This window comes from Carcharodon carcharias, chromosome X (assembly GCF_017639515.1).
Source record: "Carcharodon carcharias isolate sCarCar2 chromosome X, sCarCar2.pri, whole genome shotgun sequence".
Taxonomy (NCBI): Eukaryota; Metazoa; Chordata; class Chondrichthyes; order Lamniformes; family Lamnidae; genus Carcharodon; species Carcharodon carcharias.
This window is the reverse complement of record NC_054507.1, coordinates 27,793,507-27,818,194: the sequence shown is the minus strand read 5'-3', so window position 1 is coordinate 27,818,194 and position 24,688 is coordinate 27,793,507. Positions and strand designations below refer to the sequence as shown.

The 24,688-nt window shown below is 54.8% G+C and overlaps 1 protein-coding gene across 1 annotated transcript in view; it reads left to right on the top strand.

The window, feature by feature from the left end:
- Window positions 1-17,535: 17,535 nt before the first annotated feature.
- The window catches only part of LOC121273234 (low-density lipoprotein receptor-related protein 1-like), a 428,870-nt gene continuing 421,717 nt past the window's right edge, over window positions 17,536-24,688 (top strand). The window contains exon 1 of the mRNA XM_041180254.1: window positions 17,536-18,008. Within this exon, the coding sequence (XP_041036188.1) occupies window positions 17,918-18,008 (91 nt within the window). The 5' untranslated portion in view covers window positions 17,536-17,917. The remainder of the gene's footprint in view (window positions 18,009-24,688) is intronic.

Below are 24,688 nucleotides of genomic sequence, written 5' to 3'. Positions count from 1 at the left end.
GGGTCCATTGGGATTGTGTATGGTGGGAAGTGAACGGGAAGGGATTTTGTTCACCATTGGGATTGTGTACAGTGGAAGTGAACTGGGAAGTGGTTTGGTCCATTGGGATTGTGTCCAGTGGGAGTGAACGGATCAGGGTTTGGTCCATCGGGATTGTGTAAGGTGGAGTGTAACGGGAAGTGGTTTGGCTCCATTGGGATTGTGTACAGAAGGCAGTGAATGTGAAGGGGTTTAGGTCCGTTGGGAATGTGTACAGGTGGGAATGAACGGGAAAGGGTTTGGGTCCATTGGCATTGTGTATGGTGGGAGTGAACGAGAAGGGGTTTGGGTCCATTGGGATTGTGTATGGTGGGAGTGAACGGGAAAGGGTTTGGGCAAATTGGGATTGTGTACGGTGGGAGTGAACAGGAAAGGGTTTGATCAATTGGGATTGTGTATGGTGGGAGTGAATGGGAAGGGGTTTGGGTTCATTGAGATTGTGTACGGTGGGAGTGAACGGGAAAGGGTTTGGGTCCATTGGGATTGTGTACCGTGGGAGTGAACGGGAAGGGGTTTGGGTCCATTGGGATTGTGTACAGTGGGAGTGAACAGGAATGGGTTTGATCAATTGGGATTGTGTATGGTGGGAGTGAACGGGAAGGGGGTTGGGTCCATTGGGATTGTGTACTGTGGGAGTGAACGGGAAGGGGTTTGAGTTCATTGAGATTGTGTATGGTGGGAGTGAACGGGAAGGGGTTTGGGTCCATTGGGATTGTGTACCGTGGGAGTGAATGGGAAGGGGTTTGGGTCCATTGGGATTGTGTACAGTGGGAGTGAACGGGAAGGGGTTTGGGTCCATTGGGATTGTGTATGGTGGGAGTGAACGGGAAGGGGTTTGGGACCATTGGGATTGTGTACAGTGGGAGTGAACGGGAAGGGGTTTGGGTCTATTGGGATTGTGTACGGTGGGAGTGAACGGGAAAGGGTTTGGTCCATTGGGATTGTGTACAGTGGGAGTGAACGGGAAGGGGTTTGGGTAAATTGGGATTGTGTACTGTGGGAGTGAAGGGGAAGAGGTTTAGGTCCGTTGGGATTGTGTATGGTGGGAGTGAACGGGAAGGGGTTTAGGTCCATTGGGATTGTGTACGGTGGGAGTGAAAGGGAAGGGGTTTGGGTCCATTGGGATTGTGTACAGTGGGAGTGAACGGGAAGGGGTTTGGGTCCATTGGGATTGTGTACAGTGGGAGTGAACGGGAAGGGGTTTGGGTCCATTGGGATTGTGTATGGTGGGAGTGAACGGGAAGGGGTTTGGGACCATTGGGATTGTGTACGGTGGGAGTGAACAGGAAGGGGTTTAGGTCCATTGGGATTGTGCATGGTGGGAGTGAACGGGAAAGTTTTTGGGATTGGAATTGTGTACAGTGGGAGTGAACGGGAAGGGGTTTGGTCCATTGGGATTGTGTATGGTGGGAGTGAACGGGAAGGGGTTTGCTAAATTGGGATTGTGTACGGTGGGAGTGAAGGGGCGGGGTTTAGGTCCGTTGGGATTGTGTACGGTGGGAGTGAACGGGAAAGGGTTTGGGTCCATTGGCATTGTGTATGGTGGGAGTGAACGAGAAGGGGTTTGGGTCCATTGGGATTGTGTATGGTGGGAGTGAACGGGAAAGGGTTTGGGCAAATTGGGATTGTGTACGGTGGGAGTGAACAGGAAGGGGTTTGATCAATTGGGATTGTGTATGGTGGGAGTGAATGGGAAGGGGTTTGGGTTCATTGGGATTGTGTACAGTGGGAGTGAATGGGAAGAGATTTAGGTCCATTGGGATTGTGTGCAATGGGAGTGAACGGAATGGGTTTGGGTCTATTGGGATTGTGTACAGTGGGAGTGAATGGAAGGGGTTTGGGTAAATTGGGATTGTGTACAGTGGGAGTGAACGGGAAGGGGTTTGGGTTCATTGAGATTGTGTAAGGTGGGAGTGAACGGGAAAGGGTTTCGGTCCATTGGGATTGTGTACGGTGGGAGTGAACGAGAAGGGGTTTGGGTCCATTGGGATTGTGTAATGTGGGAGTGAACGGGAAGGGGTTTGGGTCCATTGGGATTGAGTACAGTGGGAGTGAACAGGAATGGGTTTGATCAATTGGGATTGTGTATGGTGGGAGTGAATGGGAAGGGGTTTGGGTTCATTGAGATTGTGTAAGTTGGGAGTGAACGGGAAAGGGTTTGGGTCCATTGGGATTGTGTACAGTGGGAGTGAACGGGAAGGGGTTTGGGTCCAATTGGATTGTGTATGGTGGGAGTGAACGGGAAGGGGTTTGGGACCATTGGGATTGTGTACAGTGGGAGTGAACGGGAAGGGGTTTGGGTCCATTGGGATTGTGTACTGTGGGAGTGAACGGGAAACAGTTTGGTCCATTGGGATTGTGTATGGTGGGAGTGAACGGGAAGGGGTTTGCTAAATTGGGATTGTGTACGGAAGGAGTGAAGGGGCGGGGTTTAGGTCCGTTGGGATTGTGTACGGTGGGAATGAACGGGAAAGGGTTTGGGTCCATTGGCATTGTGTATGGTGGGAGTGAACGAGAAGGGGTTTGGGTCCATTGGGATTGTGTATGGTGGGAGTGAACGGGAAAGGGTTTGGGCAAATTGGGATTGTGTACGGTGGGAGTGAACAGGAAAGGGTTTGATCAATTGGGATTGTGTATGGTGGGAGTGAATGGGAAGGGGTTTGGGTTCATTGAGATTGTGTACGGTGGGAGTGAACGGGAAAGGGTTTGGGTCCATTGGGATTGTGTACCGTGGGAGTGAACGGGAAGGGGTTTGGGTCCATTGGGATTGTGTACAGTGGGAGTGAACAGGAATGGGTTTGATCAATTGGGATTGTGTATGGTGGGAGTGAACGGGAAGGGGGTTGGGTCCATTGGGATTGTGTACTGTGGGAGTGAACGGGAAGGGGTTTGAGTTCATTGTGATTGTGTATGGTGGGAGTGAACGGGAAGGGGTTTGGGTCCATTGGGATTGTGTACCGTGGGAGTGAATGGGAAGGGGTTTGGGTCCATTGGGATTGTGTACAGTGGGAGTGAACGGGAAGGGGTTTGGGTCCATTGGGATTGTGTATGGTGGGAGTGAACGGGAAGGGGTTTGGGACCATTGGGATTGTGTACAGTGGGAGTGAACGGGAAGGGGTTTGGGTCTATTGGGATTGTGTACGGTGGGAGTGAACGGGAAAGGGTTTGGTCCATTGGGATTGTGTACAGTGGGAGTGAACGGGAAGGGGTTTGGGTAAATTGGGATTGTGTACTGTGGGAGTGAAGGGGAAGAGGTTTAGGTCCGTTGGGATTGTGTATGGTGGGAGTGAACGGGAAGGGGTTTAGGTCCATTGGGATTGTGTACGGTGGGAGTGAAAGGGAAGGGGTTTGGGTCCATTGGGATTGTGTACAGTGGGAGTGAACGGAAGGGGTTTGGGTCCATTGGGATTGTGTACAATGGCAGTGAAAGGGAAGGGGTTTGGGTCCGTTGGGATTCTGTATAGTGGTAGTAAACGGGAAGGGTTTTGGTTCCATTGGGATTGTTTACATTGGGAGTGAACTGGTAGTGGTTTAGGTCCATTGGGATTGTGCATGGTGGGAGTGAACGGGAAAGTTTTTGGGATTGGAATTGTGTACAGTGGGAGTGAACGGGAAGGGGTTTGAGTCCATGGGATTGTGTACGCGGGGAGTGAAGGGGAAACGGTTTGCGTTCATTGTGATTGTGTGTGGTGGGAGTGAACGGGAAGGGGTTTGGGTCCATTGGGATTGAGTACGGTGGGAGTGAAGGGGAAGGGGTTTGGGTCTGTTGGGATTGTGTACGGTGGGAGTGAACGGGAATGGGTTTGATCAATTGGGATTGTGCATGGTGGGAGTGAATGGGAAGGGGTTTGGGTCCATTGGGATTGTGTACAGTGGGAGTGAATGGGAAGGGGTTTGGGTACATTGGGATTGTGTACAGTGGGAGTGAACGGGAAGGGGTTTGTATTCATTGAGATTGTGTAAGGTGGAGTGAACGGGAAAGGGTTTTGGTCCATTGGGATTGTGTACGGTGGGAGTGAACGAGAAGGGGTTTGGGTCCATTGGGATTGTGTAAAGTGGGAGTGAACGGGAAGGGGTTTGGGTCCATTGGGATTGAGTACAGTGGGAGTGAACAGGAATGGGTTTGATCAATTGGGATTGTGTATGGTGGGAGTGAATGGGAAGGGGTTTGGGTTCATTGAGATTGTGTAAGGTGGGAGTGAACGGGAAAGGGATTGGGTCCATTGGGATTGTGTACAGTGGGAGTGAACGGAAAGGGGTTTGGGTCCATTGGGATTGTGTACAGTGGGAGTGAACGGGAAGGGGTTTGGGTTCATTGAGATTGTGTATGGTGGGAGTGAACGGGAAGGGGTTTGGGTCCATTGGGATTGTGTATGGTGGGAGTGAACGAGAAGGGGTTTGGGACCATTGGGGTTGTGTACAGTGGGAGTGAATGGGAAGGGGTTTGGGTTCATTGAGATTGTGTAAGGTGGGAGTGAACGGGAAAGGGTTTGGGTCCATTGGGATTGTGTACAGTGGGAGTGAACAGGAAGGGGTTTGGGTCCATTGGGATTGTGTACAGTGGGAGTGAACGGGAAGGGGTTTGGGTTCATTGAGATTGTGTACAGAGGGAGTGAACGGGAAGGGGTTTGGGTTCATTGAGATTGTGTATGGTGGGAGTGAACGGGAAGGGGTTTGGGTCCATTGGGATTGTGTACAGTGGGAGTGAACGGGAAGGGGTTTGGGTCCATTGGGATTGTGTATGGTGGGAGTGAACGGGAAGGGGTTTGGGTCCATTGGGATTGTGTACAGTGGGAGTGAAGGGGAAGGGGTTTGGGTCCATTGGGATTGTGTACAGTGGGAGTGAACGGGAAGGGGTTTGGGTCCATTGGGATTGTGTACGGTGGGAGTGAACGGGAAAGGGTTTGGTCCATTGGGATTGTGTATGGTGGGAGTGAACGGGAAGGGGTTTGCGTTCATCAGGATTGTGTACGGTGGGAGTGAACGGGAAAGGGTTTGGTCCATTGGGATTGTGTACAGTGGGAGTGAACGGGAAGGGGTTTGGGTAAATTGGGATTGTGTACGGTGGGAGTGAAGGGGAAGAGGTTTAGGTCCGTTGGGATTGTGTACGGTGGAAGTGAACGGGAAGGGGTTTGGGTCCATTGGGATTGTGCACGGTGGGAGTGAAAGGGAAGGGTTTGGGTCCATTGGGATTGTGTACGGTGGGAGTGAACAGGAAGGGGTTTAGGTCCATTGGGATTGTGCATGGTGGGAGTGAACGGGAAAGATTTTGGGATTGGAATTGTGTACAGTGGGAGTGAACGGGAAGGGGTTTGAGTCCATGGGATTGTGTACGCGGGGAGTGAAGGGGAAGCGGTTTGCGTTTATTGTGATTGTGTGTGGTGGGAGTGAACGGGAAGGGGTTTGGGTCCATTGGGATTGAGTACGGTGGGAGTGAAGGGGAAGGGGTTTGGGTCTGTTGGGATTGTGTACGGTGGGAGTGAACGGGAATGGGTTTGATCAATTGGGATTGTGTATGGTGGGAGTGAACGGGAATGGGTTTGGGTCCATTGGGATTGTGTACAGTGGGAGTGAAGGGGCGGGGTTTAGGTCCGTTGGGATTGTGTACGGTGGGAGTGAACGGGAAAGGGTTTGGGTCCATTGGCATTGTGTATGGTGGGAGTGAACGAGAAGGGGTTTGGGTCCATTGGGATTGTGTATGGTGGGAGTGAACGGGAAAGGGTTTGGGCAAATTGGGATTGTGTACGGTGGGAGTGAACAGGAAGGGGTTTGATCAATTGGGATTGTGTATGGTGGGAGTGAATGGGAAGGGGTTTGGGTCCATTGGGATTGTGTACAGTTGGAGTGAAGGGGTAGGGGTTTGGGTCCATTGGGATTGTGTACGGTGGGAGTGAAGGGGAAGGGGTTTGCGTTCATCAGGATTGTGTACGGTGGGAGTGAAAGGGAAGGGGTTTGGGTCCAAGGGGATTGTGTAAAGTGGGTGTGAACGGGAAGGCGTTTGCGTCCATTGGGATTGTGTACCGTGGGAGTGAACGGGAAGGGTTTTGGGTCCATTGGGATTGTGCACTGTGGGAGAGAACGGGAAGGGGTTTGGGTCCATTGGGATTGTTTGCAGTGGGTGTGAACAGGAAAGGGTTTGATCCATTGGGATTGTGTACAGTGGGAGTGAACGGGAACGGGTTTGGGTTCATTGAGTTTGTTTACGGTGGGAGTAAACGGGAAATGGTTTGGTCCATTGAGATTGTGTATGGTGGGAGTGAACGGGAAGGGGTTTGGGACCATTGGGATTGTGTACAGTGGGAGTAAACGGGAAGGGGTTTGGGTCCATTGGGATTGAGTACAGTGGGAGTGAATGGGAAGGGGTTTGGGTAAATCGGGATTGTGTACGGTGGGAGTGAAGGGGAAGGGGTTTGGTTCCATTGGGATTGTGTACGGTGGGAGTGAAAGGGAAGACGTTTGGGTCCATTGGGATTGTGTATGGTGGGAGTGAATGAGAAGGGTGTTTTTTCCTTTGAGACTGTGTACCTTGGGAGTGAATGGGAACCGGTTGGGGTCCATCAGAATTGTGTACGGTGGGAGTGAATGGGAAGGGGTTTGGGTCCATTGGGATTGTGTACGGTGGGAGTGAACAGGAAGGGGTTTGGGTCCATTGGGATTGTGTACGGTGGGAGTGAAGGGGAAGGGGTTTAGGATTGGGATTGTGTACGGTGGGAGTGAATGGGAAGGGGTTTGGGTCCACTGGGATTGTGTACGGTGGGAGTGAACGTGAAGGGGTTTGGGTCAATTAGGATTGTGTAGGGTGGGAGTGAATGGGAAGGGGTTTGGGTCCATTGGGATTGTGTAAGGTGGGAGTGAACCTGAAGAGGTTTCGCTCCATTGCGATTGTGTACGGTGGGAGTGAACGGGAAGGGCTTTGGGTCCATTGGGATTGTGTACGGTGTGAATGAATGGCAAGGGGTTTGGGTCCATCGGGATTGTGTATGGTGGGAGTGAACGGGAATGGTTTTGGGTCAATCGGGATTGTGTACAGTGGGAGTGAACGAGTAGAGGTTTGGGTCCATCGGGATTGTGTACGGTGGGAGTGAACTGGAAGAGGTTTCTGTCCATTGGGATTGTGTATGGTGGGAGTGAACGGGAAGGGGTTTGGGTACATTGGGATTGTGTACATTGGGATTGAACGCGAAGGGGTTTGGGTCCATTGGGATTGTGTATGGTGGGAGTGAGCGGGAAGGGGTTTGGGTCCATTGGGATTGTGAACGGTGGGAGTCACCGGGAAGGGGTTTGATCCATTGGGATTGTGTACGGTGGGAGTGAATGGGAAGGGGTTTGGGTTCATTGAGATTGTGTACGGTGGGAGTGAACGGGAAAGGGTTTGGTCCATTGGGATTGTGTACCGTGGGAGTGAATGGGAAGGGGTTTGGGTCCATTGGGATTGTGTACAGTGGGAGTGAACGGGAAGGGGTTTGGGTCCATTGGGATTGTGTACGGTGGGAGTGAACAGGAAGGGTTTTGGGTCCATTGGGATTGTGTACAGTGGGAGTGAACGGGAAGGTGTTTGGGTTCATTGAGATTGTGTATGGTGGGAGTGAAGAGGAAGGGGTTTGCGTTCATCAGGATTGTGTACGGTGGGAGTGAAAGGGAAGGGGTTTGAGTCCATTGGGATTGCGTACAGTAGGAGTGAACAGGAAGGGGTTTGGGTCCATTGGGATTGTGTACGGTGGGAGTGAACGGGAAGGGGTTTGAATTGATTGGAATTGTGTACAGTGGGAGTGAACGGGAAGGGGTTTGGGTCCATTGGGATTGTGTACCGTGGGTGTGAACGGGAAGGGGTTTGGGTCCATTGGGATTGTGTACAGTGGGAGTGAACGGGAAGGGGTTTGGGTCCATTGGGATTGTGTACGGTGGGAGTGAACCGGAAGGGTTTTGGGTCCATTGGGATTGTGTACCGTGGGAGAGAACGGGAAGGGGTTTGGGTCCATTGGGATTGTGTACAGTGGGAGTGAACGGGAAGGGGTTTGGGTCCATTGAGATTGTGTACAGTGGGAGTGAACGGGAAGGGGTTTGGGTCCATTGGGATTGTGAACAGTGGGAGTGAACGGGATGGGGTTTGGGTAAATCGGGATTGTGTACGGTGGGAGTGAAAGGGAAGGGGTTTGGGTCCATTGGGATTGCGTACAGTAGGAGTGAACAGGAAGGGGTTTGGGTCCATTGGGATTGTGTATGGTGGGAGTGAACGGGAAGGGGTTTGAATTGATTGGAATTGTGTACTGTGGGAGTGACCGGGAAGGGGTTTGGGTCCATTGGGATTGTGTACGGTGGGAGTGAACGGGAAAGGGTTTGGGTCTATTGGGATTGTGTACCGTGGGAGAGAATGGGAAGGGGTTTGGGTCCATTGGGATTGTGTACAGTGGGAGTGAACGGGAAGGGGTTTGGGTCCATTGGGATTGTGTACAGTGGGAGTGAACAGGAAGGTGTTTGGGTCCATTGGGATTGTGTACAGTGGGAGTGAACAGGTAGGGGTTTGGGTCCATCAGGATTGTGTATGGTGGGAGTGAATGGGAAGGGGTTTGGGTCCATCGGGATTGTGTACGGTGGGAGTGAACGGGAAGGGGTTTGGGTCCATCAGGATTGTGTACAGTGGGAGTGAACTGGAAGGGGTTTTGGTCCATTCGGATTGTGAATTTTGTGCTCATGAATGAATGTCATATCCCTGGGGGAAATCACAGATATCAGAAACTGGCCAATACCCTGGGAAGGAAATATCAGTGGCCTCACTGAGTGTTGAACCAGAGATTTCTGTGCAAGCAATTGTTGGATGTGACTTCCACTGCAGTGAACTCATAATCTACAGGCTGGCATATGTATTCCCAGTTCTGAGAGAGCGCTGGACTGACAGAGTATTTGCACTGAGAAACAGCAACACGGATAGCACATCAGTACTGCTTGTGACAGCTTCTTGTCCACTCATTGGATATTGCATTTGATGGGGACAGTGTAGAGGGAGCTTTACTCTGTATCTAACCCCGTGCTGTACCTGTCCTGGGAGTGTTTGATGGGGACGGTGTAGAGGGAGCTATACTCTGTATCTAACCCCGTGCTGTACCTGTCCTGGGAGTGTTTGATGAGGACAGTGTAGAGGGAGATTTAAACTGTATCTAACCCCGTGCGATACCTGTCCTGGGAATGTTTGATGGGAGTCGTGCAGAGGGAGAGAACTTTATAACTAATCCCGTGATGTAAGTGACCTGGGAGTGTTTGATGGGGCGGTGTAGATGGGGCTTATCTCTGTATCTAACACGGTGCTGTACCTGTCCTGTGTGTGTTTGATGGGTCGGTGTAGAGGGACGTTTACTCTGTATCTAAATCCGTGCTTTACCTGTCCTGGGAGTGATTGATGGGGACAGTGTAGAGGGAGTATTAATCTGTATCTAAACCCGTGCTGTACCTGTCCTGGGAGCGTTTGATGGGGTCAGTGTAGTGGATCTTTACTCTGTATCTAACCCCGTGCTGTACATGTCCTGGGAGAGTTAATGGGGTCAGTGCAGATGGAGTTTTACTCTGTATCTAAAACCGTGCTATACCTGACCTGAGAGTGTTTGATAGGGACAGTGCAGAGGGAGGTTTACCCTGTATCTAACCCACTGCTGTACCTGTGCTGGGAGTGTTTGATGGGGACGGTGTAGAGGGAGTTTTACTCTGTATCTAACCCCGTGCTGTACCTGTCCTGGGAGTGTTTGATAGGGACAGTGCAGAGGGAGCTTTACTCTGTATCTAACCCCGTGCTGAACCTGTCCTGGGAGTGTTTGATGGGGACAGTGTAGAGGGAGATTTACTCTGTATCTAACCCCGTGCTGTACCTGTCCTGGGAGTGTTTGATGGGGACAGTGTAGAGGGAGATTTACTCTGTATCTAACCCCGTGCTGTACCTGTCCTGGGAGTGTTTGATGGGGACAGTGTAGAGGGAGCTTTACTCTGTATCTAACCCCGTGCTGAAATTGACCTGGGAGTGTTTAATGGGAGCGGTGCAGAGGGAGAGAACTTTGTAACTAACCCCGTGATATAAGTGACCTGGGAGTGTTTGATGGGGACGGTGTAGAGGGAGCTTTACTCTGTATCTAACCCCGTGCTATACCTGTCCTGGGAATGTTTGATGGGGATGGTGTAGAGGGAGATTTACTCTGTATCTAACCCCGTGCTGTACCTGTCCTGGGAGTGTTTGATGGGGACAGTGTAGAGGGAGCTATACTCTGTATCTAACCCCGTGCTGTACCTGTCCTGGGAGTGTTTGATGGGCACGGTGTAGAGGGAGATTTACTCTGTATCTAACCCTGTGCTGTACCTGTCCTGGGAGTGTTTGATGGGGACAGCGTAGAGGGAGATTTAAACTGTATCTAACCCCGTGCGATACCTGTCCTGGGAATGTTTGCTGGGAGTGGTGCAGAGGGAGAGAACTTTGTAACTAATCCCGTGATGTAAGTGACCTGGGAGTGTTTGATGGGGGCGGTGTAGATGGGGCTTATCTCTGTATCTAACATGGTGCTGTACCTGTCCTGTGTGTGTTTGATGGTTTGTTGTAGAGGGACGTTTACTCTGTATCTAAACCCGTGCTTTACCTGTCCTGGGAGTGATTGATGGGGACAGTGTAGAGGGAATATTAATCTGTATCCAAACCCGTGCTGTACCTGTCCTGGGAGTGTTTGATGGGTATGGAGTAGAGGGAGCTTTACTCTGTATCTAACCCCGTGTTGTACATGTCCTGGGAGAGTTAATGGGGTCAGTGTAGATGGAGTTTTACTCTGTATCTAAAACTGTGCTATACCTGACCTGAGAGTGTTTGATAGGGACAGTGCAGAGGGAGCTTTATTCTGTACCTAACCCCATGCTGAAAATGACCTGGGAGTGTTTAATGGGAGTGCTGCAGAGGGAGAGAACTTTGTAACTAACCCCGTGATATAAGTGACCTGGGAGTGTTTGATGGGGACGGTGTAGAGGGAGCTTTACTCTGTATCTAATCCCGTGCTGTACCTGTCCTGTGAATGTTTGATGGGGACGGTGTAGAGGGAGCTTTACTCTGTATTTAACCCCGTGCTGTACCTGTCCTGGGAGTGTTTGATGGGGACAGTGTAGAGGGAGTTTTACTCTGTATTTAACCCCGTGCTGTTCCTGTCCTTGGAGTGTTTGATGGGGACGGTGTAGAGGCAGCTTTACACTTTACCCACACCCATGCTGTACCTGTCCTGGGTGTGTTTGAATAGATAGAGTCAGAGTAGCCTATTGAGATCTATGTGGAAATATTCTGTCTGGACACGATGAGGTACAGATTTAAAAAGCAAATGATGAACGATGATCTGTGACTAAGATGGACACGTTGCCCTCTGCTGGCGTACTCGATTAGCAGCTCATAATTTTCAATATCCAAAACCCATTCCTGTTCCCTCCCAACGCACACAATCACAATGAACCCAAAGCCGTTCCCTTTCACTCCCACCGTACGCAAACCCAATGGACCCAAACCCCTTCCCGTTCACTCCCACCGTACACAATCCCAATGGACCCAAACCCCTTCCTGTTCACTCCCACCATACACAATCCCAATGGATCCAAACCCCTTCCTGTTCACACTCACCATACACAATCCCAATGGACCCAAATCCCTTCCCATTCATTCGCACTGTACACAATCCCAATGGACCCAAACCCCTCCCTGTTCAATCCCACCGTACATAATCCCAATGGACCCAAACCCCTTCCTGTTCACTCCTACCATTCACAATCCCAATGCACCCAAACCCCTTCCCGTTCACTCCAACTGTGCACAATCCCAATGGAACCAAACCCCTTCCCATTCACTCCCACCGTACACAGACTCAATGGTCCCAAACCCCTTCTCATTCACTCCCACTGTACACAATCCCAATGGACCCAAACCCCTTCTCGTTCCCTCCCACTGTACACAATCCCAATGGACCCAAACCCCTTCTCACTCCCTCCCACTGTACACAATCCCAATGGACCCAAACCCCTTCCCGTTCACTCCCACCATACACAATCCCAATGGACCTAAAACCCCTTCCCCTTCACTCCCACCGTACACAATCCCAATGGACCCAAACCCCTTCCCCTTCACTCCCACCGTACACAATCCCAATGGACCCAAATCCCTTGCTGTTCACTCCCACCGTACACAATCCCAATGGACCCAAACCCCTTCGCATTCACTCCCACCATGCACAATCCCAACGAACCCAAACACCTTCCCCTTCACTCCCACTGTACACAATCCCAATGGACCCAAACCCCTTCCCGTTCACTCCCACCATACACAATCCCAATGGACCCAAACCCCTTCCCGTTCACTCCCACTTTTCACAATCCCAATGAACCCAACCCTTCATGTTCACTCTCACCGTACGTAATCCCAATGGACCCAAACCCCTTCCCGTTCACTCCCACCATACACAATCCCAATGGACCCAAACACCTTCCCATTCACTCCCACCGTATACAATCCCAATGGATCCAAACCCCTTCCCGTTCACTCCCACCGTACACAATCCCAATGGACCCAAACCCCTTCCCGTTCACTCCCACTGTACACAATCCCAATGGACACAAACCCCTTCCTGTTCACTCCCACCATACACAATCCCAATGGACCCAAACCCCTTCCCGTTCACTCCCACCGTACACAATCCCAATGGACCCAAACCCCTTCCCGTTCACTCCCACCGTGCACAATCCCTATGGAACCAAACCCCTTCCCGTTCACTCCCACTGTACAAAATCCCAATGGACCCAAACCCCTTCCTTATCACTCCCACCATACACAATCCCAATGGACCCAAACCCCTTCCCATTCACTCTCTCTGTTCACAATCGCAATGGATCAAACCTTACAGGAGATTGACTGTTGAGTGAGATGGAAGATTTAGTGATTAATAGACTATTGGTGGTATTGTCTGGGTTTGAGTTCAATTCCATCAGGAGGGATACACCAGGCTGATTGACTGTCGTTTCAAGGATGCGCCGCACAGTCGGATGTTCAGTATTGAGGGAGCGCCGCACTGTCGGAGGGTCAGTGCTGAGGGAGCACCGCACTGTGGGAAGGTCAGTGCTGAGGGAGCGCTGCACAGTCGGATGTTCAGTGCTGAGGGAGCACCTTAATGTCGGAGGGTCAGTGCTGAGGGAGCACTGCACTTTCGGAGGGTCAGTGTGGACGGAGCACCGCACTGTTGGAGGGTCATTGCTGAGGGAGCGCTGCAGTGTTGGCGGGTCAGTGCTTAGGGAGCGCCATACTGTCGGATGGTCAGTACTGAGCGAGCGCCGCACTGTCGGAGGGTCAGTACTGAGCGAGCGCCGCACTGTCGGAGGGTCAGTGCAGAGGGAGTGCTGCACTGTCGGAGGGTCAGTGCAGAGGGAGTGCTGCACTGTCGGAGGGTCAGTGCAGAGGGAGTGCTGCACTGTCGGAGGGTCAGTGCTGAGGGAGTGCTGCACTGTCGGAGGGTCAGTGCAGAGGGAGTGCTGCACTGTCGGAGGGTCAGTGCAGAGGGAGTGCTGCACTGTCGGAGGGTCAGTGCAGAGGGAGTGCTGCACTGTCGGAGGGTCAGTGCAGAGGGAGTGCTGCACTGTCGGAGGGTCAGTGCAGAGGGAGTGCTGCACTGTCGGAGGGTCAGTGCTGAGGGAGCGCCGCAGTGTCGACGGGTCAGTAATGAGGGAGTGCCGCACTGTCGGAGGGTCAGTGCTGAGGGAGCGCCGCAGTGTCGACGGGTCAGTAATGAGGGAGCGCCGCACTGTCAGGGGGTCAGTGCTGAGGGAGTGCTGCACTGTCGGAGGGTCAGTGCTGAGGGAGCGCCGCACTGTCGGAGGGTCAGTGCAGAGGGAGTGCTGCACTGTCGGAGGGTCAGTGCTGAGGGAGCGCCGCAGTGTCGACGGGTCAGTAATGAGGGAGCGCCGCACTGTCGGAGGGTCAGTGCAGAGGGAGTGCTGCACTGTCGGAGGGTCAGTGCAGAGGGAGTGCCGCACTGTCGGAGGGTCAGTGCAGAGGGAGTGCTGCACTGTCGGAGGGTCAGTGCAGAGGGAGTGCTGCACTGTCGGAGGGTCAGTGCAGAGGGAGCGCCGCAGTGTCGACGGGTCAGTAATGAGGGAGTGCTGCACTGTCGGAGGGTCAGTGCTGAGGGAGCGCCGCAGTGTCGACGGGTCAGTAATGAGGGACTGCCACACTGTCAGGGGGTCAGTACTGAGGGAGAGCCGCAGTGTCGACGGGTCAGTAATGAGGGAGTGCTGCACTGTCGGAGGGTCAGTGCTGAGGGAGCGCCGCAGTGTCGACGGGTCAGTAATGAGGGAGTGCTGCACTGTCGGAGGGTCAGTGCTGAGGGAGCGCCGCAGTGTCGACGGGTCAGTAATGAGGGACTGCCACACTGTCAGGGGGTCAGTACTGAGGGAGCGCCGCAGTGTCGACGGGTCAGTAATGAGGGAGTGCTGCACTGTCGGAGGGTCAGTGCTGAGGGAGCGCCGCAGTGTCGACGGGTCAGTAATGAGGGACTGCCACACTGTCAGGGGGTCAGTACTGATCGGGACTTGAACTGTTGGAGCTTCAGCTCTCTGACCTTCCCCAATTCAGTATGTTCCATCACGATGATTTTGCAGTAAACCAATCATCTATCTATCTATCTATATATGTATCTTTCTATCTGTCTATTCGTCTGTTTGTCTATCTGTGTATCTATCTATCTATTTAACTATCTATCTATCTGTCTCTCTATTTGTCTATTTATCTATCTATCTATCTATCTAACTGTGTATTTGTCTATCTATCTGTCTGTGTATATATCTATGTATCTATTTAACTACTTATCTAACTGTCTATTCGTCTCTCTGTGTATCTATCTATTTAACTATCTATCTATCTCTCTATATATCTCTCTATTTGTCTATTTATCTATTTGTCTATCTGTCTAACTGTGTATTTGTCTATCTGTCTGTGTATATACCCATCTATCTATTTAACTATCTATCCATCTAACTGTCTATTTGTCTATCTATCTGTGTATCTATCTATATAACTATCTATCTATCTCTCTATTTGTTTATTTATCTATCTATCTAACTGTCTACTTGTCTATCTATCTGTCTGTGTATATATCTATCTATCTATTTAACTATCTATCTATCTGTCTATTTGTCTATCTATCTGTGTATCTATCTATTTAACTATCTATCTATCTATCTGTCAATCCATCTATGTCAGTCTATCTATCTGTCTGTCTATCTATCTGTCTATTAGTCTATCTATCTGTCTGTGTATCTATTCATATCTATCTATCTGTCTGTCTGTCTGTATCTATTTAACTATCTATCTATCTATCTGAATATCTATCTATCTATCAGTCTATCTGTCTATCTATCTGTCTATTAGTCTATCTATCTATCTGTGTATATATCTATCTATCTATTTAACTATCTATCTGTATATTTATCTCTTTGTCTGAGTATCTATTATCTCTAGCAGCTCTCCATCTATCTATCTAGCCCCATCTCTGTATCTATCTAATGTATTTCAGCAACCCCCCCGCCAACCCCCGGCTGCTGTTGTTGTTAAAACAAAAACAGAATTACCCGGAAAAAACTCAGCAGGGTCTGAGGCAGCATCGGCGGAGAAGAAAAGAGTTGACGTTTCGAGTCCTCGTGACCCTTCCGCCGATGCTGCCTCAGACCCCGCTGAGTTTTTTCCGGGCAATTCTGTTTTTGTTTTGGATGTCCAGCGCCCGGCGTTGTTGTTTTTTTTTGTTGCCTGCTGTTGTCGTTATTGGTTTTCATATCGTTGAAGTGAAAGGAACCCAGGTTAACCAGGGATTGATCGTCTGGCTGGCACTGAGGGAGCGCTCTGTGAGCAAATTGGTTGCGGCTTATCCCTCTGTCCCACGCCCCGATGAAAGGCCATGTTCCAATGCTATGTTTTATCTGGAAAACTGGGGGTCCAAATAGAAGCTGAGTGAGCTTGGAGGCCAGAAATTGGTTTTTTAACCCCACCCCCCCCCCCCCCTCAGGTCATTGGATCTTGCTGTGCCTTTTCACCACACCCCCCCCTCCCCCCCCATAGCCCTGTTGGAAGCCTACATCTGCGCCTGCGCACCGCGGGAGAGGCGGGCGATGTAAAGCGCGCATGTGTCCTCCCGTCTTTCCGCACCGGAGGCGGGGGGGGGGGGGGGGGGGGGGGGGGGGGAGGAGGGCGGAAATGCGCATGCTCAGATGCCGGCAGTGATTCCCGATTTCAATTATCCCCACCCACCCCCCCCCCCCCCCCACCCCTTCAACAGTCGGCACCGCGCCTGCGCAGCTCCCTCCCCTTGCGTCCCCGTCCAGCTGCGCCCTTGCGTTCCGCCTTCATCGGCAGGGAGGGTGGGCGGGGCCTGGATCCTGCCTGTTATGTCAGCACCTCCCCCCCACCCCACCCCCCGACCCCACCATCCACGTGCTGTGGGCGTGGCCTCTCCCCGTGGATCTTGATAGGGTGGGCGGGGCCTTTCATCGTCAAGTTGTGGGCGTGGCCCTCCAACACTCTTCCCTTCTCTCCCCCGCACCCCCAAAACACCCACCGACTCCAAGCCCCGCCCCGGGCCTGCCTGTCACGCTTTGCGTGCCGCGTCATCACCAGCTTGATGAAGCGGGGTGGGGGGGGTCCCTCCTCCCCATTCCCATTCCCCAGGCGTCGCTTTGCGTGTCCCGCGTCATCCCCAGATCTGTAGAAGTGGCCTACCTTGGCCCCTCCCATCACCCTGCCCCCCGCCACCGAGGGCCATCATCGAACTGATTACGGCTGTCGCTCGGCCTGGTCTTCACTGCGCGCTGTACGTGTGTGCGTGTGGGCGGGGCCTGCCAGGGGTGGGAGGAGCATCATCGAACCGGCCGTCGACCCCCCCCCTGCCTGGTCTTCACCGCACGGGCGTGCGCGCTGTACGTGTGTGCGTGTATGGGCGGGGCCTGCCAGGGGGTGGGAGGAGCATCATAGAACTGGCCGTCGCCCCCCCCCCCCCCCCCCCCCCCCCCCGCCTGGTCTTCACCGCACGCGCGCGCGCTGTACGCGTACGTGTACGTGTGTGGGCGGGGCCTGCCTGGGGTTTTTGGTGGGGGGCGGGGCAGGAGCATCATCGATCAGGCCGTCGCCCCCCTGCCTGGTCTCCACCGTACGCGCGCTGTACGTGTACGTGTGCGTGTGTGGGCGGGGCCTGCCAGGGGTTGTGGGGGAGGAGCATCATCGAACCGGCCGTCGCCCCACCCCCACCCCCACACCCCCCCCCCCCCCCCCCCCCCCCTGCCAGGTCTCCACCGCACACGCGCGCGCGCTGTACGTGTCTACGTGTACGTGTGTGGGCGGGACCGTTGCCGGTGTTGGGGGGGGGGGGGGGTGGGGGGAGGGGCCCAGGGGGGAGGGGCCAATCTGAGGAGAGCCAGGCGTCGGGCCGGCGCGCGAGCGCTCAGACCGAGCCAGGGCGCTCGGCGGGGACGGAGGGGTAGGGGCTGCGCTGCCGGCGAGCGACTGGACGACCGTTAAAATCCCGTTCCCAGTGGTGGTGGTGGTGGGGGTCGTCGTTCTGCTTTTCGAAAGACCCGCGTTGGAAACCGTTGGAAAAAGTGGGCGGGGGTCGAAGGATTTTTATTTTTTAACTTTTTCACTTCCAGGACTACCTTCCAGAGAGACCCCCCCCCCGCCCCCACCCGCCTCATAACACAACCCAGGGGAGGGGGAGACTGAGGTGCTGGGGTGGGGACATCCAAGGGTCGAGAAGGAGTTTTTTTTTTTATTTGCAGCTCTTTTGCCCCCCTCCTCCGAGGATCCCAGAGGGGGGGTCGGGGGAAAAAAAAAACATTTAAGGAAAAAATGCATCGGTTTGAACTCGCCCCCATCTTGCTGCTGACCAGCATCTTCCTCCAAGGGGCCCGGACGCTCTCCCCCACCCACATGCCAGAAGGTAAGACCAGGGGGACTTTTTTTTTTCCTTGGGTAGTTGTGTAATAAAAATAAATAACCTTTACCACCACACCACCCCCCCCCCCCCAAAAAAAAAAGTTGCATGGCTGCATTTTGCAACCCCCCCTCCCTCTCTTTGCTTGCTTGCTTGCCAGGCAAAGTAGTAGGGGGGTGGGGGGGGAGGAATGTAGCAAAGGTTTGCAAAGGTCGGTCATTTGCAGCTGCAACATTATACCCTCCTATTTGCACCCCTCTCTCACCCCCCCCTCCCCCTCTTTCCCCTCCCCCCCCCCAATCCAGTGCCCCTCCCACCTCCAAATCCAGTGCCCCTCCAAGATGGTTGCACTTTCCTTTCAGCTAAATTTCAATATTTTTGTTTGCACGCCTGACCACTGTTTCCCTTTCCAACCACCCCCCCCACCCCCGACCCACCCTCCACCTCTTTTTAAAATTGTGTTTTGTATGGGGTGGGGTGGGGTGGGGTGGGGGGGTGGGACAAAGATCTGATTTTTCAATTGCAAAGGGTGGTCGGGGGTTGGGGGTGTGGGTGGGTGGGTGGGTGGGGGGGTAATGGTTATCTTGAGGTGTTGCGGGGTGGGGAAGGTCTGCCTGATGTTTGCATTTCTTGTGACTGCTTTTACCTGCGGAGGCAAAGAGAGGTCTGATTTATCTTCGCAATTGCCTTTTTGCAGGAATATTGATATCTCGAGGGAGGGAGGGTGGGGGTGGGGGTGGGGGGGGGGGGGGGCGGGGAGGGGGGGTGGGGGTGGTGGGGGGGGGGGGGTGGGGTGTGCGGTGGACGTCCTAACATTTTGCGTGTGTTACTCGTGCCCTTTACCTGGCACCTGCAGAGAAGCAAAATCCAACGTTCTTGTCTTAATAATATTCACCCTGCAAGGAATATTTGCCGTCTGAGAGGAAGGGGGATGGTGGTTGTGTTTGGGGGTGGTGTGGAGGGTTGGTTGGTGGGTGGTGGTGGTGGTGGGTGGAGAGAGCGGGTGTGTTGGTGGGTGGGGGGGGGGGTTGCAAGTTCTGGCTTTTGCATTTTTTTTTGGCATATATTTCCTGCAAAGGTTGGCGGAGATGCTGGTTTTAAAATCTGATTTATCTGAATATACTCACGGGGAGGGGGAGTTGAGGGGTGGTGTAGTGGGGGGGGGGTGGTGGTGGAGGAATAAAATACAAAGAAAATTGGCATCTGAAAGGTTGCCTGCCTTACCCGTTTGCATTTTTTTATTCCGTAACCAATTTCACCTGAGTGCGGGGAGAAAAAAAATCTGGTTTATATCTTGCTCGTGTGTGTGTATGTCTTAAAATCCTGTCTTGATTTTGTGCTAGCTTGCAAGGTTGGGGAGGGCGGCGGAGGGTTGGGGTGGTGGTGGTGGTGGTGGGGGGGGGGGGGGGGGGAGGTGGAAAGAGCTGTTTTTCTTTTTAAGCGTCTGAAGTAAAATCCTCTTGCATCTGAAGGAATTACGTCTGGCGAAAAAAATATTTAAAGGTACCATCGATCTACCCTCCCCTTCCCCTTCCCCTTCGAGGCTGGTTCACAATTTTCAACCCGTCAGCTTTAGGTTTTCTTTTTTCTTCTCCTCCCCCCCCCCCCACCACCACCACCACCACCCCTCCCTTGCAATTTTTGGAATGGTTTGTGTTTTGGAGGTGTAGTTTGAGGGTGTGGGGTGGGGAGAGAATTGTGTCTGTAAGTGCGTGTGTCTGTGGTTCGAGATTTCGCCTTCGTTTCACCCTTTTGCCAGCCGCTGAATTTCAATCAAAGCAAGCACTGTTGACACCTAGATGGAAACTGGAAGAATTCTGCTTTGCTGTGTGCTTTCTGATGTTAATAGTGGCGCACACACACACACTCTCTCACTCACTCACTCACTCTCTCACACACACACACACACACACAAAAATCAGCCAGTTGTTGGAAACGCTGGTGGAAAAAGGCAAGAGCATCCACCGTGGCTTTCATCTTCCTTGGTTCCTTTTTATTTTGTACTTATTTCAAAAGCGTAGCTTGACAGATAAGTGACGGGGCTCAATAAGCGGGCCCCCCCCTTTTTAATTAGCCCGGGTGCTCTCTGTCTGCTAGGGACGGAAGGAAAAATGGCTCTCTATTTACTGTCTGAGGCAAGTGTAGACTAAACTAATGGTCATGTCAAACAAATTTAATTTTCACGGCACATTTTCTGACCTCAGGCGCTGGAGAATTCAACGGGATAATTTATAATAGCAGCCCCGAGCGCCTGGGAGGCTGGTGCATGGTTTTTTTTTTTACTTGTGTTCCCGTCAATCGCTTAAAATCTACCTCCCCCCCCCCCACCCCCCCCCACACTCCCACTGCTTCAGGGCTGGGGGAGGAATGTTGGCCGAGGGCTGCGGAGGGAGAACTCCAGCCCCTCCCCGCCCCGTCACTCTCCCTGTAGGAGCATCGGGTCCTTCCCTGGGCACCGCTGCCACCCGCTTTCGGGAAGATAGCGAGGGTCCTCGAGAGGGTGGGGAGGGAGGTTTACCAGAACGGTACGAGGGATCGAGGTGGGGAGGGGTGGTTTTAGCTCTGAGGTGGGGGTCGGAGAAGCTGGAGGCCGTTCTCCTGAGAGCGAAGGGGATGGAGGGGAGATCATATATAAGGTGGACAAAGGAAGGCTGTTCCTCTTAGCTGATGGGGCAAGGACCGGGCAGGGGGTGGTGGGTGAGGAGGGGGTCGGGGGGACACAGGTTTAAGGTTCTGGACATTGGGGTGAGGGGGGGGTGTGAGGAGGAACCTTATCCCCGCAGCGTGCGGTGACAACGAGGGCGGTGGAAGCGGAGGCGGGTGAACGATTCCGAAAGGGGATCGGACGCTGGAGGGGGGAAATAAACTCGCAGGGGGTTCACGGGGGGATAGAGCGGGAGGGGTGGCGGGTTGGGGTGGGGGGGGGGGCACGGGGACTGACTGGATCGGTCTGCGGAGAGCCGGCCCCGTCTCGATGGGCTGAATGGCCTCACTCTGTGCCGTAATATCCGCGCGTCACACCCGCGATCTGATTCGGAGGTGGGGGTGGGGGGGGGAGGTGTGAGAGCGTGCAGGCTGTGGGTTGAGTTGTTGAGGGGTCAGCCTAGTCAGCAATGATTAATTTATTTTTGTAAAGACGACCTATCTCGAGTGAGAAAGAGGAGATCTTTCTTGGGCATGCAGGACAAATTGTCCTAGTGGCCGTATACTCTTGTATCCCAGCTTCTGAAGACTATTACGCAGTTTTGTTTCTAATAAACTGGTAATTAATAGCTACTGGGTGATCCAAAAATATTTAATCTCAGTAACAGTGTGACCAGAAGTGAACGTTTCGTCTGTGTCTGTGTGTGTGTGTGTGTGTCGCGCTCTCTCTCTCTCTCTCTCGCGCGCCCTCTCTCTCTCTCTCTCTCGCGGCCCTCTCTCTCTCTCTCTCGCGCGCCCTCTCTCTCTCTCGCGCGCCCTCTCTCTCTCTCTCGCGCGCCCTCTCTCTCTCTCTCGCGCGCCCTCTCTCTCTCTCGCGCGCCCTCTCTCTCTCTCTCTCGCGCGCCCTCTCTCTCTCTCTCTCTCGCGCGCCCTCTCTCTCTCTCTCTCTCACGCGCCCTCTCTCTCTCTCTCTCGCGCGCCCTCTCTCTCTCTCTCGCGCGCCCTCTCTCTCTCTCTCTCGCGCGCCCTCTCTCTCTCTCTCTCTCGCGCGCCCTCTCTCTCTCGCGCGCCCTCTCTCTCTCTCTCTCTCGCGCGCCCTCTCTCTCTCTCTCTCTCGCGCGCCCTCTCTCTCTCTCTCTCTCGCGCGCCCTCTCTCTCTCTCTCTCGCGCGCCCTCTCTCTCTCTCTCTCTCGCGCGCCCTCTCTCTCTCTCTCTCTCTCTCGCGCGCCCTCTCTCTCTCTCTCTCTCGCGCGCCCTCTCTCTCTCTCTCTCTCTCGCGCGCCCTCTCTCTCTCTCTCTCTCGCGCGCCCTCTCTCTCTCTCTCTCTCGCGCGCCCTCTCTCTCTCTCTCTCTCGCGCGCCCTCTCTCTCTCTCGCGTGCTCGCTCTCTCTCGCGCGCCCTCTCACTCTCTCGCGCGCTCTCTCGCGCGCCCTCTCTCTCACTCTCTCGCGCGCTCTCTCTCTCTCTCGCGCGCCCTCTCTCTCACTCTCTCGCGCGCCCTCTCTCTCTCTCGCGCGCCCTCTCTCTCTCTCGCGCGCCCTCTCTCTCTCTCGCGCGCCCTCTCTCTCTCTCGCGCGCCCTCTCTCTCTCTCGCGCGCCCTCTCTCTCTCTCGCGCGCCCCTCTCTCTCTCTCGCGCGCCCTCTCTCTCTCTCGCGCGCCCTCTCTCTCTCTCGCGCGCCCTCTCTCTCTCTCGCGCGCCCTCTCTCTCTCTCGCGCGCCCTCTCTCTCTCTCGCGCGCCCTCTCTCTCTCTCGCGCGCCCTCTCTCTCTCTCGCGCGCCCTCTCTCTCTCTCGCGCGCCCTCTCTCTCTCTCGCGCGCCCTCTCTCTCTCTCGCGCGCCCTCTCTCTCTCTCGCGCGCCCTCTCTCTCTCTCGCGCGCCCTCTCTCTCTCTCGCGCGCCCTCTCTCTCTCTCGCGCGCCCCTCTCTCTCTCTCGCGCGCCCCTCTCTCTCTCTCGCGCGCCCTCTCTCTCTCTCGCGCGCCCTCTCTCTCTCTCGCGCGCCCTCTCTCTCTCTCGCGCGCCCTCTCTCTCTCTCGCGCGCCCTCTCTCTCTCTCGCGCGCCCTCTCTCTCTCTCGCGCGCCCTCTCTCTCTCTCGCGCGCCCTCTCTCTCTCTCGCGCGCCCTCTCTCTCTCTCGCGCGCCCTCTCTCTCTCTCGCGCGCCCTCTCTCTCTCTCGCGCGCCCCTCTCTCTCTCTCGCGCGCCCTCTCTCTCTCTCGCGCGCCCTCTCTCTCTCTCGCGCGCCCTCTCTCTCTCTCGCGCGCCCTCTCTCTCTCTCGCGCGCCCTCTCTCTCTCTCGCGCGCCCCTCTCTCTCTCTCGCGCGCCCTCTCTCTCTCTCGCGCGCCCTCTCTCTCTCTCGCGCGCCCTCTCTCTCTCTCGCGCGCCCTCTCTCTCTCTCGCGCGCCCTCTCTCTCTCTCGCGCGCCCTCTCTCTCTCTCGCGCGCCCTCTCTCTCTCTCGCGCGCCCTCTCTCTCTCTCGCGCGCCCTCTCTCTCTCTCGCGCGCCCTCTCTCTCTCTCGCGCGCCCTCTCTCTCTCTCGCGCGCCCTCTCTCTCTCTCGTGCGCCCTCTCTCTCTCTCGTGCGCCCTCTCTCTCGTGCGCCCTCTCTCTCTCTCGTGCGCCCTCTCTCTCTCTCGTGCGCCCTCTCTCTCTCTCGTGCGCCCTCTCTCTCTCTCGTGCGCCCTTTCTCTCTCTCGTGCGCCCTCTCTCTCTCTCGTGCGCCCTCTCTCTCTCTCGTGCGCCCTCTCTCTCTCTCGTGCGCCCTCTCTCTCTCTCGTGCGCCCTCTCTCTCTCTCGTGCGCCCTCTCTCTCTCTCGTGCGCCCTCTCTCTCTCTCGTGCGCCCTCTCTCTCTCTCGTGCGCCCTCTCTCTCTCTCGTGCGCCCTCTCTCTCTCTCGTGCGCCCTCTCTCTCTCTCGTGCGCCCTCTCTCTCTCTCGTGCGCCCTCTCTCTCTCTCGTGCGCCCTCTCTCTCTCTCGTGCGCCCTCTCTCTCTCTCGTGCGCCCTCTCTCTCTCTCGTGCGCCCTCTCTCTCTCTCGTGCGCCCTCTCTCTCTCTCGTGCGCCCTCTCTCTCTCTCGCGCGCCCTCTCTCTCTCTCGCGCGCCCTCTCTCTCTCTCGCGCGCCCTTTCTCTCTCTCGCGCGCCCTTTCTCTCTCTCGCGCGCCCTTTCTCTCTCTCGCGCGCCCTTTCTCTCTCTCGCGCGCCCTTTCTCTCTCTCGCGCGCCCTTTCTCTCTCTCGCGCGCCCTTTCTCTCTCTCGCGCGCCCTTTCTCTCTCTCGCGCGCCCTTTCTCTCTCTCGCGCGCCCTTTCTCTCTCTCGCGCGCCCTTTCTCTCTCTCGCGCGCCCTCTCTCTCTCTCGCGCGCCCTCTCTCTCTCTCGCGCGCCCTCTCTCTCTCTCGTGCGCCCTCTCTCTCTCTCGCGCGCCCTTTCTCTCTCTCGCGCGCCCTTTCTCTCTCTCGCGCGCCCTTTCTCTCTCTCGCGCGCCCTTTCTCTCTCTCGCGCGCCCTTTCTCTCTCTCGCGCGCCCTTTCTCTCTCTCGCGCGCCCTTTCTCTCTCTCGCGCGCCCTTTCTCTCTCTCGCGCGCCCTTTCTCTCTCTCGCGCGCCCTTTCTCTCTCTCGCGCGCCCTTTCTCTCTCTCGCGCGCCCTTTCTCTCTCTCGCGCGCCCTCTCTCTCTCTCGCGCGCCCTCTCTCTCTCTCGCGCGCCCTCTCTCTCTCTCGCGCGACCTCTCTCTCTCTCGCGCGACCTCTCTCTCTCTCGCGCGACCTCTCTCTCTCTCGCGCGACCTCTCTCTCTCTCGCGCGCCCTCTCTCTCTCTCGCGCGCCCTCTCTCTCTCGCGCGCCCTCTCTCTCTCTCGCGCGCCCTCTCTCTCTCTCGCGCGCCCTCTCTCTCTCTCTCGTGCGCCCTCTCTCTCTCTCTCGTGCGCCCTCTCTCTCTCTCTCGTGCGCCCTCTCTCTCTCTCTCGTGCGCCCTCTCTCTCTCTCTCGTGCGCCCTCTCTCTCTCTCGTGCGCCCTCTCTCTCTCTCGTGCGCCCTCTCTCTCTCTCGT